At 36.9% G+C, this 14,673-nt stretch overlaps 1 protein-coding gene across 1 annotated transcript; it reads right to left on the bottom strand.

Annotated features, from left to right (window-relative positions):
- Positions 1-2,043, bottom strand: LOC113350499 (probable xyloglucan endotransglucosylase/hydrolase protein 28). Its single transcript, XM_026594644.1, has 3 exons — positions 1,258-2,043; positions 979-1,187; positions 1-721 (listed from the first exon to the last, which is right to left on the bottom strand). Exons 1-3 carry the CDS (start codon positions 1,570-1,572, stop codon positions 175-177), a joined length of 1,071 nt encoding a protein of 356 aa, XP_026450429.1. The 5' UTR covers positions 1,573-2,043; the 3' UTR covers positions 1-174.
- Between the last annotated feature and the right edge of the window lie 12,630 nt (positions 2,044-14,673).

Here is a 14,673-nt window from a genome sequence, read left to right as displayed (position 1 = left end):
GGCAAAGGTAAAACTTGGTGTTCAAAATAATTAGTATTACAAATTTGATAAAGTCTATTTAATCTCCCACAAATCTCATTCAAATAATAATCATTTCTTTCTCAATTCACAAATATAACCCAAAAAATCAAAGTTATTCAAAAAGATTGTAAAATGTCAAACCACCAATCTTATTCAAATGGTGACCACTGAATCCGCTCGACGATTGGGATGATGACGGCCTTTACCCCTGTGACTAGTCGGAGGTTTTCCAAAGGTAACCGGGTCAAACTGCCGTAGTCGTTTTGCTACACGGCTATCCAGCACACACTCAGCGGGAGGGGACGCGTATCTAGTGTGATCATAACAATACGAATACATCAAATGTTTCTCTCGAAACTTCATCATTCCAACCCGCTGATCGGACGACAGTGTCGTATGTTTAAATAATCGTTCATCTGAACTACTCGTGATATCCTCAAGATCGACATTGTTGGTTGACATATCACAATTCAGAGATGATAGTTCAATCGGGTCAACCGTGCAACCATGAAGAACCAAATCGGAAAACTCCGCAACGTAAGGGGCATATCTGTAATTTACCTTGTACTTGCCACCATTAGTAGCCCAAGTTGAACCATCCCATATTGTTGCATACAATGACATTGGCTTTGATGGGAAATCTCCTCCCATTCCTTCACTCCTTTCCACTTCTCTGATGGCTATATCATCCACATAAAATCTGCAAATTTTTACCATGCCAAGAAATTATTTATTTACTATATCCATAATAAATTATCTACTGTATCCAAAATATAAAGAATAAAGAATTTTTACCTTTTCAAGAAAAAATATCAGAAAAATGACAAGAACAGTAGTGGGAAAAAACAGCAAAAATACTAAACAAATCTGATAGCCTTATCTTGAGAAAAAAAAAAGAGATGAACTTTGGACAAGAAAACACAAATTAGTGGGGGGTGGGGGTTGTGATTGACATACATGATATGAGATTGAGTCCATAGAATGGAGTAGTGATGAAAATCTTGAGAAGGATCAAACCAGAGACCATATCTTTCTTCTCTGCCAATATTTGTGCTTCCATTCCCATAAACATTTGTCTGAATCTTCCAGTCTTTTCCTCTTATGTTGCCTAAGAACTCAAAATCTAATTCATCATGGTTTCTCTCAAATATATCCCCATTTGACATCTGCAAAACCAAATTAATCAATAAAAAAAACAGAGGACTTTTGTAATAATCAATCGAAGTATGTACTTACGTAAAAGGCGACGACAACCCCAGCTGTGTAATCTGCTGGTAATTTGATAGAAGCACTGAAAAACCCATGAAGATAAAGGTCTTGAGAAACAAACCCTGAACCTGTTCTTTTGTTTAGCAAAAGATTAACCGTTTTACCATCATCATCTTTCGAATTAGTCACAAGATTATCATCTCCAAATAGATGATTATAACCTTCATCAAATGACAGTATTGGCAGATTCTTTCTCAGTATCGAAGATGATGATGCTACAGAAACAATAATCAAGAACAAACTAAATACAAATTCTTTCTTCATTCTGCTCTTTCTATACATCAATTGAACACTTGCCGGTTAAACCCTTTCTTTTCTTTTCTCTTCTTCTTTTCTTTGTTTATTGAATGGTGCAACTGCTCTGCTCCAGTGAATACAGAGAGAGAGAGAGAGATGAGAGACTGAGTGAATGAAGAAAGAGGGGGATATGGAAAGATGTGGATTTGTATTTAGTGGAGAGGCTGGGAGGTGTACGTTGAATGTAGTAAGAGGAGACGACGAGTTTGCATTGAAAATGGGTTCTCGATTGCAGAGAGAAAGTAATATTATTAATTATTTTATTTATCTTGAAAATGGGTGAATGATTTTACTACTTTTTACTACTACAAGTTGTCGTACTTGGTTGAGTAGATATGAAGCATATCTTTATCAACATTAATAACGCATTGGTTTTTAAAAACAAGTTTTCATGGCGTTGGGATTGGGATATATATGCATCACCATGATATTGCAAGGAATGTTCATGCCCTCTATCACCTCCTTCTACGGCGGCTTATCGTAGGGAACTACTGGAAGAATGGAGAGGACCAATTTAGTTAGTCAAAATGTTACTGTTAGGTGGGCACAATCTGGGTCCCGGAATGATTGAATCCTTTAAGCGTAGTTGGTCCTATAAAAAAAAGGGAACTTTACTTAAATACAGCCTTCAAAATATATTTTTAATCAATTTGAAAGAATATCCTTACATTTGAAAAGTGAACAAGGTTAAATTGTTTTCAGAAATGGACACAATTAGCACCAGTTATTTTCCAAGTGAACACAACGTTATATAAGTTGACTCCAAAAATAATATATTTTACCCTTCGGAGGTATTTATGCAAGGTAACAAAAATGAAGGATATTTATAACATTCTCACATAAAAAAAATTGTGATTCTCCATAGACCGTTATAAAAGAAAACAAGGTAAAACTGTCCTCCCACATTTATTGGGAGAATAGCATGGGCCATTTTTGGGCCCCACATGAAAACACTGTGAGGCCACGGTTTTTGCGTAGTTCTTTTACGTGGTTACTTAAGATTTTCTGAAAACTAAAATCATTGGTGAACCGTGACTTCAGACTAAATAAAAACCGCATACTCAAATGGTCCCATATTTTTCCTAGAAGAATAGGTCTCACCGTACACGTGTTTATGCGGTTTTCTCGTGGTTTGTAGCCGATTAAGAATTGCAAATAACATATGCATCATTTTGACTTAATTGAGATACGCTAGAAACGAAATCCAAATCATAAATCATTTTTCTTATGTTATGGTTCAAGTATGTGGATTATGGAGTTTCAGGTACTCCTGTTTAACAGCGTCTCTTTCAATATCCTCTATTCTTTCAATTCGATTTTGATGCCTTTTCTCTTGTTAATTTTGGTCGACCATAGCTTTACACTTTGACCACATACGCTTCGTTTTGTTTTTTGAAGAAAAGGCTAACGACCAATTAAGTGCTAGGTGGCAGTTATCTCATGCGAAAAAAGTCCTAAAATCCTTGGATTGACAAGTTGAACCGAGTTGCACGCATCCCCTTTTTTTGAAGGATAAATGACTTTAGGATTCTAAAAGTTGTGTAATGAGCCTGAAAGCGATGTAACGATCTTGAATATGGCTCAACGAACCTAAAAAGTATTATAAAGAAATGATTCCCCACCAACCAAAAACTCATAATGAACCCTTATTAAAGAATGATGTGATGAACTTGAAAATGGTGTAACGATCCTGAAAGGGGCTTCAAGAATAAGAAAAGACTCAAACTTAGGGTTCATATTTTCATGTATTATTCATCTCCTAACAGGAGGTATATGTAATCAACAAAAGTAAATGGAGGAGTAAATACAAGATAAGGCACCCACTGTAATTAGGTGGTGGTGTGTACGGTGAGAAGAAAACATAAATGGTAAGACTTTTATCTAAACACTATTCTATTATCTAACTGTATGATTCAACACTCTCCCTCAAGGTGGTGCGTACATATCACATATGCCCAACTTGATAATATTATCGTTAAATATAGTATTTGATACGGCCTTGGTTAACACATTGGCCAATTGTTGTGTAGTACTGACATATGGTACTTTAATTATGTTTTCTTCAAATTTTTCATAGATAAAATTCCTATCAATCTCCACATGTTTTGTTCGATCATGTTGTATCAGATTCTCTGCGATTTTGATAGCTGATTGGTTATCACAAAACAACTTCATGGGTTTTTCATGAGGAAAACCGAACTCCCTCATAAGCCTTTTCAACCATAACAATTTACAAATGCCTTTCACTATTGCCCTGTATTCTGCTTCAACACTGGAGAAAGAAACAACCTTTTGCTTCTTAGATTTCCAACTCACCAAATTACCTCCAACAAAAGTAAAATGCCCCGATGTCAATCTTCTCCTGTCACCTCTGCCTCCCCAATCTGAGTCGGTGTAACCTGAAACATCAAGATGTCCATGTTTTGAGAACATTAATCCTTTACCTGGTGCAGACTTCAAATATTTTAGTACTCTTATGACTGCATCCATATGTTGTTGACCCGGATTATGCATGAATGTGCTTACAACACTACCGGCATAGGCAATATCAGGCCTTGTGTGATAAAAATAAATCAAACGTCCAACTAACCTTTGATATTGACCTTTGCCTGCTGATATTTGATTGGAATGTTCTTCGAGACCACGATTCTGCTCCATGGGAGATCCAGTTGGCTCATAACCAAGCATACCAGTTTCCTTCAATAAGTCAATCACGTATTTTCGCTGAGATAAGAAAATACCATTCTCAGATCGCATGACTTCAATTCCCAATAAATATTTAAGTCCTCCCAAATCTTTCATATCAAATTCAGAATACAAGCAACTCTTTAGATTATTCATCTCTTCAGGGTTATTTCCTGTTACCACCATGTCATCTACATAGATAATAAGAGCAGTTACCTTGTCACCTACTTTTTTAAGGAACAAGGTATGATCAGCGTTACTCTGGGTATATCCGAACTTCTTCATTGCAAGACGAAATCTACCAAACCATGCTCTAGGAGATTGTTTCAAACCATATAAAGCCTTCTTTAACTTACACACGACATGGGCATTGTTTGGAGCATTATAACCTGGAGGTAATGTCATGTAGACTTATTCTTGCAAATTTTAAAAAGGCATTTTTTACATCATATTGTTGCAGACACCATCCTAAATTTGCTGCCAAGGAAAGCAAGACTCGAATAGTACTAAATTTCATGATATGGTCTGTAGCTGAAGAAGGGTCCTCGGTTATATTCGTAGTAGCAGTTATTGGTACCGTCTCCACGGTGGTATATAAAGCCGATTTTCCTTTTCCTTTCTCAGTCTTGAAGCGAGTTTTCCACCAGTATGGGTACCCAATCTTCTTGAAGCAGCTTTTGACGATATGCTTACTGTTGCCACAATGAGTAGACTTCCTACTACTGTTCATTAAAGCAGATTTTTGGGACAAGGAATTAGGAGTATATTTTTTTACTTCCATAACTACCTGAGAAGAAAGTTCTTGATTCATCATAGTACTACGATATTGTTCTTAACACCTCACGATAGAGAAAGCCTTTTCAGGTCTTGGAAGAGGAGTACTACGAAGTATCTCGCTTCTAATCGAATCATAAACATCATCAAGACCGACTATAAACAAGTAAACTATCTCTTCATCAAATTCTTCTCTACGAATTTTTATCACATCTACCTGAGAAAAAATAATTGGCTTCTGATAGTCAAGCTCTTGCCAAATAGTAGTAAGATTAGAAAAAAATGTAGTAACTGGTCGACCCATCTGTTTTGTTGCCATAGCCTTACGAGATAAATCATAAAGAATGGATTTATCAGCCCCTTCATAATATCTATGAGACACAGCGTCCCATACCTCTTTTTCAGATGGTAAGCGGATGAAAACATTCATTAATTCCGGTCCCATAGCACCAACAAGCCATCCTTTCACAAGTGAATCTTTCATAGCCCACTCATCATACGAATTCCCTTGTAAGCGCGGGAAGATCCCTTTGCTGACAGAGAACGGCCTGCGCATACATCATCTACATAATACAACCCCTCTCTCTTAGTACCAAGCCCAACTATCTCCCCAGTGTTGTGATCCTGAAGAAGACAGAAAGTAGAATAGATTCATACTAAGCAATTTATTTATGTATTTACTTGTGATACTGATAAAAGATTATTAGAGAGAGATGGAATTAACAGAGAATGTTCCAAGGTCAAAGAATAGTTTAAATCCACTCTCCCAGCTCCTGTTATCGGATACGGAACTCCATTGGTATTACAAACCGTTAAGCAATCAGGGACGCACATGTCTTTTAATATAGAGGCATCAAAAGTCATATGATTAGTCGCACCCGAATCAAGAATCCAACTGTGATCCTTAGATGAGTTAGCAGCTAATAATGCATGTCCCACGTTACCTGACTGTTGAAGAATGATACGGTATGTAGCTGAAGAAGGGTCCTCGGTTATATTCGTAGTAGCATTTATCGGTACCGTCTCCACGGTGGTATATAAAGACGCTTTTCCTTTTCCTTTCTCAGTCTTGGAGCGAGTTTTCCACCAGTATGGGTACCCAATCTTCTTGAAGCAGTTTTTGGCGATGTGCTTACTGTTGCCACAATGAGTACACTCCCTACTACTGTTCACTGAAGGATATTTTTGGGAAAAAGGAATTAGGAGTATATTTTTTTACTGCCATAACTACCTGAGAAGAAACTTCTTGATTCATCATAGTACTACGATATTGTTCTTAACACCTCACGATAGAGAAAGCCTTTTCAGGTCCTGGAAGAGGAGTACTACAAAGTATCTCGCCTCTAATCGAATCATAAACATCATCAAGACCGGCTAGAAACAAGTAAACTCTCTCTTCATCGATATCTTCTCTACGAATTTTTATTACATCTTCCCGAGTAAAAATAATTGTCTTCTGATATTCAAGCTCTTGCCAAATAGTAGTAAGATTAGAAAAAAATGTAGTAACTGGTCGACCCATCTGTTTTGTTGCCATAGCCTTACGGGATAAATCATAAAGAATTGATTTATCAGCCCCTTCATAATATCTATGAGACACAGCGTCCCATATCTCTTTTGCAGATGGTAAGCGGATGAAAACATTTATTAATTCTGGTTCCACAACACCAACAAGCCATCCTTTCACAAGTGAATTTTTCATAACCAACTCATCATACAAATTCCCTTGTTCGGTAGGTTTTGAAGTAGACCCAGTTAAGAAGACCCCCCCCCCCCCCCCCCCCCCCCCACCCCCCCACCCCCCCCTCCCGACAAACATAGTCAAAATTGAGACCAGAGGGTAAAAATTTTATCATTCAATTTAACCCCGTATGGAATTGAAATAGGCTATTGGGATGATACCATATTCATTACTGGCGTAACAAAAGCACCAGATTCGTCACCGTTAACCATAATAATCGAACAATACTACTAGTTTGAATTTAATAGTAAAGGCAAAGACAATCAAGATAGTCTCCTGACTTACAAAAAACAAGTATTATCTTTGTTTAAATGTTTGAGGATACCGTAAACACAAACACATAAATATTCAAGGAAAAACAAAAGCAATCAAGAGTAATTAATCTCAGTCACGTCCTCAGTAGATCGAGGATAGCGACTACAGATTTCACAAGTATAGATGATAAGCAAATGGGGGTTAAGCTTCCAAAGAAATATCACAATATATCGGTGATATTACACTAGATCATTGATATAATGAAGATGCTCAAGATGAAGTATTTTATATCAAAAAGGAATAAAGATTAATGGGTCAAGACGAACTTATTTGTTGTCGAAATAAGAACAAGTATAAGAACCTTAAGACAACGGAATAATGATCGACTGAAGTAAAGAAGCACTCGCTCTATTAAGAAGTAATCAATTTCACCATGGAAACTATGCTACCAACTCAAACTTAAGGTTCATATTTTCATGTATTATTCATATTCTAACAGGAGGTATATGTAGTTCCTATTACTGTTACCGGATACGGAACTCCATTGGCATTACAAATTGTTGACAGGGACGCACATGTATTTTAATATAGAGGCATCAAAAGTCATATGATTAGTCGCACCTGAATCAAGAATCCAACTGTGATCCTTAGATGAGTTAGCAGCTAATAAGGCATGTCCCATGTTACCTGACTTCTGAAGAATGATACGGTTTGTAGCTGAAGAAGGGTCCTCGGCTATATTCGTAGTAGAAGTTATTGGTACCGTCTCCACGGTGGTATATAAAGCCGTTTTTCCTTTTTCTTTATCAGGCTTGGAGCGAGTTTTCCACCAGTCTGGGTACCCAATCTTCTTGAAGCAGTTTTTAACGATGTGCTTACCGTTTCCACAAAGAGTACACTTCCCACTACTGTTCACTGAAGGATATTGTTGGGACAAGGAATTAGGAATATATTTTTTTACTGCCATAACTACCTGAGAAGAAACTTCTTGATTCATCATAGTACTACGAAGTTGTTCTTCACGCCTCACGATAGAGAAAGCCTTTTCAGGTCCTGGAAGAGGAGTACTACGAAGTATCTCGCTTCTAATCGAATCATAAACATCATCAAGACCGGCTATAAATAAGTAAACTCTCTTTTCATCAATTTCTTATCTACGAATTTTTATTACATCTGCCTGAGAAAAAATTGTAGGATCAGAATCTCGCAACAATAATATCTTAGCGAAGTTATCAACAGCACAACACAACAGCGTCGCAGAATAATTTCAGAAATGATATAATCAACGACGTCAGCTAAAATCATGAGAAACATGTGATGGTCCTGGGAAAATTAGAGAGTTTGCGAGATTAAGATTTGTAAGGTTGCGAGAATGTCGCAAGTCATATTCGAAAATAAAGGAAAGATTAGCTGTCATCCACTATGTATTTCCCTGTAAATAGTCGTTCAGTTGTAAAGGAGAGAGAGAGATCTTTTTGAGTAAGAAACAAGTAAATAAGAGAGAGAAAGTCTAGAGCAGAGGTCACTCTTGATTCCTTTATCTTTTCTTGTAAGAATATTCAAAGATGGATCAATAAAATTAAGAGTGTAAATCTAAAAATGAGTTGAGTAATAATGAAATCATATGAGGGGTGTAGTGTAGGATTTCCTGCAACTACATAATGGCGCTAGAAACAGGGAGGTATTGAAGATTATTCTAGAAAAAATTGAAGATTAATATTGAGATTTGTGAAGATTTAGAGTGATTGATTAAGAATTTTACATAATTTCTTGCAATATTGTTAACATTGAAGAAATGGCTAGAAGAAGAAATACATCCGAACAACCGACTACCGTTAGAAGAAGCAAGAGAATTGCTGGGAGAGAAAGAAGTGAAATGAGAGAATCTACTAGAATAATAAGTAATAGAGAAAATCAAATTCAACCACCAATTCTACAAACACTAGTACAAGGGAGGAATACAGATTATGATAGGGTGAGTATACACACTTGGCAATCAAATTCGGCAGAAGAAGTAGAAGAAGAGCAAAAAAACAGAAACCCATAGACAGGTAGAGAGAAATCAAGAAGCAAATGAAGGAATAATTCATGGAGATGAGGAAATTGGAGCGTTAGAAACGTTGAGACGAAAAATACATGAAGAAAGAAGAGCTGAGGCAGAAGAACGTGCGAATCTAACAAGGAAAAATCACGAATTGAGGATGGAAAATATAAGACTACAGAGTAGAAGATCGAGAAGTATTACAAAATCATATTCAAGATCGACTAGAAGAGAAATGAGGCGAAACTCACCCACAATTAATGCTAGAAACAATATTCAAGAAGAAATATCAAATCCTAATGAAGAATATCGCGAAAATAGAGAAAGAGCTGATGATCGTTACGTTCCACAAATTGAAACTTTTGATGATGGACAAAATGGTAGAAATCAAGAGAACGTACAACATCATGGACGAAATGACCAAGATGGCGAAGGAAATCGAGAGGAAGGAAGAAGAATTTTGCATGAAAGAGAAACTCAAAGAAATCAACAGACGCTTGAAGAAGAAATTGAAAGACATTATGCTGAACAAGCACGTTTAATCTGCGAACGTGAAAGATTGAGAGAGGAAATGGAAGAACAAGAGCTTCAGGAGACAATTCGCCAGAACAATCACGACAATCGAGAAAGAAGGCGTACACAAAACCGGAATAACGGTAATATCAATGAAGAGTACGATAGAATAAAGAGGATGGCTGAAAGGCAGCGAGTGGAATTAATAAGAAATGAAAAAAATCTTGAAGGGGAAAATGAAAGACATCATAATTTGTGAATTCAAGATAGAGATGAAGAAGAAACTCACAGAAGAAGACGAGATGAGGATAATGAAGAAGAAATGCAAAATTTCGCGAGAGAAGAAAGACATGAACGCAGAAGAAGAGAGGCGAGATTAAAAAGACCAATGGATCAAAATTCAGGTGTAAATAAACAAATCTTGAAAGAGTTAGAAGAAATGAGAGGAATGCTAAATAATAGAGGAGAGGTAGGCAGAAGACAATTGGATGAAGCTATAGAAGAAGCTGCGAAAACTCCATTTACAAGGGAAGTACAATTAGGAGGAATATCACCGAAATGAAATTTACCCGCATTAACCAGCATTTTTAATGGAACAACTTGTGCAATTCAACACATTAAAGCCTACGTAAGGTGCATGTTGCAATGGGAAAATCATGATGGTGTATTATGCAAGTATTTCACATCCAGCTTAACAGGGGAGGCGTTAAAGTGGTTCGAAGGTCTACCAAAGAATACAATAACATCCTTCAATCATTTGTAGACTACATTCCTAGGGGCATATATAAGTAATAATTCTTCGCGACCTGGTATAGAAGATGTATTTGGATTAAAACATAGGATTGGCGAAAGTTTGAAGCACCTGACTAAAAGATGGAGAACTATGTGTAGAGAAATGGATGGCCGTGTAGATGAAAGATATCTTATATTATCATTTATCAATGCTATGTTTGCAACAAACCTATTGTATGTCCAAATTTTTAGCGTCAAGAATACGATCACAATGACTGAATTGCGAGAACTTCAAGAAGAATACATTGCTCTAGAGGAAAGGCAAAATGAAATGGAATCATATCCAGTTGCGAACACCAGCTCACAAACAGCGAATGCAAGCTTATTACCCAAGCTAATAAACACAGTAGCGAATACTTCGCAAGTACAACAGGAGAAGGTGACGGGTAACAATCAACAGAAAGTAGTGGCTATGGGAAGCCGAGATCAAGAGGAGTATGAAAGAGAAAGAAATTTCTACAATCGTGGTGGAAATAACAAGATTCAAAGACTCGATCAACCAAAAGAAACTTATGGAGGTCAAAGACAAAACTATAATAGAGGACAAGGAGCTCACAAGGTAGTATGGGAAGAAATCAAGATGCCACTTCTAAATGCAAGTGTGGAGAAAATATGGGAAGCTATAATTTTGATGGAGAATATACCAACACCATGGAACATGGGAATGGAACCACCTCCAAACCATAGAAGCCATGAGTTTTGTTCTTATCATCATTTTCATGGACATACAACAAATGATTGCAGAAATGTAAAAAGAATTATTTTGAGAATGATAGATCAAGGAAAACTAAACCACTTTTTGGTAGGGCACCCACAATCTCAACCATTGCAACCACCACCAGAGCATCACAAAGTAAACACGATGAAAAAGAAGGAAACATTCTTCATAGAAGTTGGTGCAAAAGCAAAGAATCTATTCTGTCACTCTATCGTACATTCATATAAGATAATCGAAGATTTTCATGACAATGTTTTGAGTAGAGTGTTCGCAAGAGATAACGATGGAAGAGAAATTATGAATATTGCGAAAATCTCGCCACTAGAGGAATGGCAGGAACAGATTATTTCTTTTACCGCAGAAGAGATTCCCGAAGGTGAAGAGGTGAATGATAATCCATTGGTAGTAAAATTAGAAATTAATCCAAAACCGAAAGAAGATGAGGATGATGAAGCTGAAGATTCATGGGAAATTAATAGAATCCTAATCGATAATGGAAGCTCTGTGAACATCTTATTTTATCATACTTATAAAACTATGGGAGGAAGAGATGATGATCTTATACCATCAACATACAAGATATATGGTTTTAATGGTACTGCTAACAAGCCTAAAGGGGAGGTTACTATGCGAAAGGGATATTGGGTTGAAGGAAAGAGGTGTTACGAAACTGAGATAGAATCTTGCGAAGGAAGAGCAAACAAGAAGGAAAATTGGCGACACAAAATCAAAGATACACAGAGAAGTGAGAGGTTGATGGTTGATGTAATCGAAAGAAAAGAAGAAGAGATGTTGTGAAACTAATGCCAGCTCAAAATAAAAATGATGAACATACCACTACCAAGGAAGCAGTAGTAGAAAATAATAAAGAAGCAGAGGATGGCAAAGGTAATAAAAACAGGAAATGTATGAATGATTAAGTTGTTGCGACACTCTCGCAATAAGTAAAATTCTCAAGAATACATTTTATTGAATGAAAAAATTGAGATTGCGAAATGCAAATACAATATGATGATATACGAGACTCTCGCAGAGATAATGAATTTTACAGAAGATAATCAGAGAAAAATGACAAAAGAGAAAGAGGCAAACCTTTATGGCGTACACCCTAGTTCGCGAATACAATTTCGTAAGAGGAAAATGTAAGACCTAATGTACGTCATATAAGGGGGTACATGTTGCATGGCTCAGGGAAAGGCTACACCGCCACCGGAACCTGAGTCATGGAGATTTGGGGTCAATAAAGCCCATCCAGGAGAGGCACCTTGGTTTCTCAGCTTAAGCATATGACTTAGGTTGGGCAACTAAAAGGTAATAAGAACTCTCCCAAGGAGTGCAGATCTGATCAAGGCGCCGAGGTACACGGTTGAGTCAAGAGTGCCAGGGACGTTTGAAGCGTACTTTGCCATTCTTGAAAAGTCTTGGATTATAATGCACTCGGCCTGAAGAAAAACCCACTTAGGGTGCAGTCTCGTAACCATAAGCCCTATAGGTAAAAGGGATAAGTGGATGCGAAAACAACTGGTTGTTGTTAAGACTGGATGGGAGGAGCTAACCTTGTATGGTATAAGTACGCCTCCTTGAAGGGGCAACCAGGGGGAAGATAAGGGCGAAACCCTCCATTAGGGAGTTGATAAGTGTCTTAAGACGCAAATGTCATGAGGCTTTTTATTCGCAAGGGTATTAAGGCTTGTCATATTTGTGCAACAATCCTGAAGAGGCAATAATACAAAAGAAAAAGATAAGACGAGATCAATGGGTTTTCGCATGAAAGTGCGAAAACGTCCTGCGATTTCGTCGCAAGACGGCAATGTCATGGGGCTTCATTTTCGCAAGAATATTTAGGCCTGTCATACTGTCGCAACATTCCTGAAGAGGTCACAATACAAAAGAAAAAGTTAAGGCAAGATCAATGGGTTTTTGCATGAAAGTGCAAAGACGTCCTGCGATTTTGTCGCAATGACAAGAGGTGGCATAATAAGACCTTTAATTAGGAAGGAAAAATAAGACCACACGGGAATGAGATTTTGAAAAGAATCAAAATTCACTTCGCATAGGGTTCCGAAATTATACGTAATTAACTGCTATGAGAAATTGAGGCATACAATAAGAAAAATTTATAAAATCTCTCATTTGGATACAAATAACAGAGGCACGTATGGGAATGAATGAAATTAGAAAATGTTATTTGTCTCCATATGATAGATTTACTCAAAGATTCAAAAATTAATTATTATATTGATTAACTGCATTGCAAGGAAGAATTGTTTTAATGAATGCAGGTCAAAATGAAAGAAACACAAACATACAAAAAGAAGGAATAAATGTACAAGTATTACAGAGAATCAAAGAAAGAAACAAAGACTACTTCTTAGTTGATCCTTCATTATCTTCATCAGACTTGTTCCTTCTTCGTCGCTGTCAGAATCTTCATCACCATCAGAACCTTCATCACCATCAGATTCTTCATCATCAGCTTCGCTATCAGAAATAATCAGACTGGGAGTATTCTGTGGGATCTCTTCCAAGAGACAAGGATAATCAGAATGAGGGATATTATGATCGTCACAAACCATTTGGATAGTTTGATTGAAAATGCATAGCATCATTCTTAAAATTCGCAACAGTGATCTTGATTTGATTCTTTAATCTAGAATACTTGTCGTTGCGAGAAGAAAGATTCTTTGCGAGTTCCTCCTTTTCAGCTTCGAGTTCCTCAATCTTTTCACGATATCTACTTTCAGAATCTGCGAGCAAAAGACAATCAATTATTAACTTGATGAAAATTCATAAGAAGCAAAAGATTAGTAAAGAAGAGCAGTTAGTAACCTTCTCTGTCAGAAATCATATCTCTAATCAAGGTTATATGCAACTTGGAGACTAACATTTACACCTAAATCTTTTCTGGCATCATCTAAGATTTTCGCAGCCAAACAAATTCATCCTCATTACTTATAAGAAGACGAGAACGAATTTGGTTTTCCCTTTCGCAGAGCTCGATGTTCTTGCGGCTAGCTCATCTCGTTCAAGTTGAACTTCAAGAAGAGTCTCTTGGAATTTCGCCAAAGCCTTAGCACCTTGATCAGAGATCGATCCTTATCATCTATGAGACCGCTAATTTTGGTTCTTAACTCATTGGTTTTCTCTTTAGAATCAAGAAAGAGACGCTTAAATCGGTTGGCTAAGCCTAAACTAGACTATGGTCAATTTCTAAGAGGCGAAATTTAGATCTAAGCTCATTCAGAGAAAGAGATGAAATTCTATCATTTGAGAAACTATTTAAGGAATTATTAAGACGCTCAAGAAGGGTATCATTATCCAAGGCATTAGGAAATGAACGAAGAAGGGTAGCTTCATCAGAAAGACCATAAATGTCTGCCAAAAGGATCATTTAAATAAGATAAAACAACAGGATGAATGAATGAAGGGAAAAGAGTAAAGTAACATACCGTAAAGCTGATTATTATCTTGCTGAAGACTAGAGATTTTGTTCTTATACGAAGAAGAATCAATTTCTAGTTGTCTATTTTTCTCGCGAAGACCTTTAACTTCAGCTTCCAATTCTTC

The sequence above is a fragment of the Papaver somniferum genome, chromosome 2 (assembly GCF_003573695.1).
Source record: "Papaver somniferum cultivar HN1 chromosome 2, ASM357369v1, whole genome shotgun sequence".
Lineage (NCBI taxonomy): Eukaryota > Viridiplantae > Streptophyta > Magnoliopsida > Ranunculales > Papaveraceae > Papaver > Papaver somniferum.
This window is presented reverse-complemented; position numbering and strand designations above follow the sequence as displayed.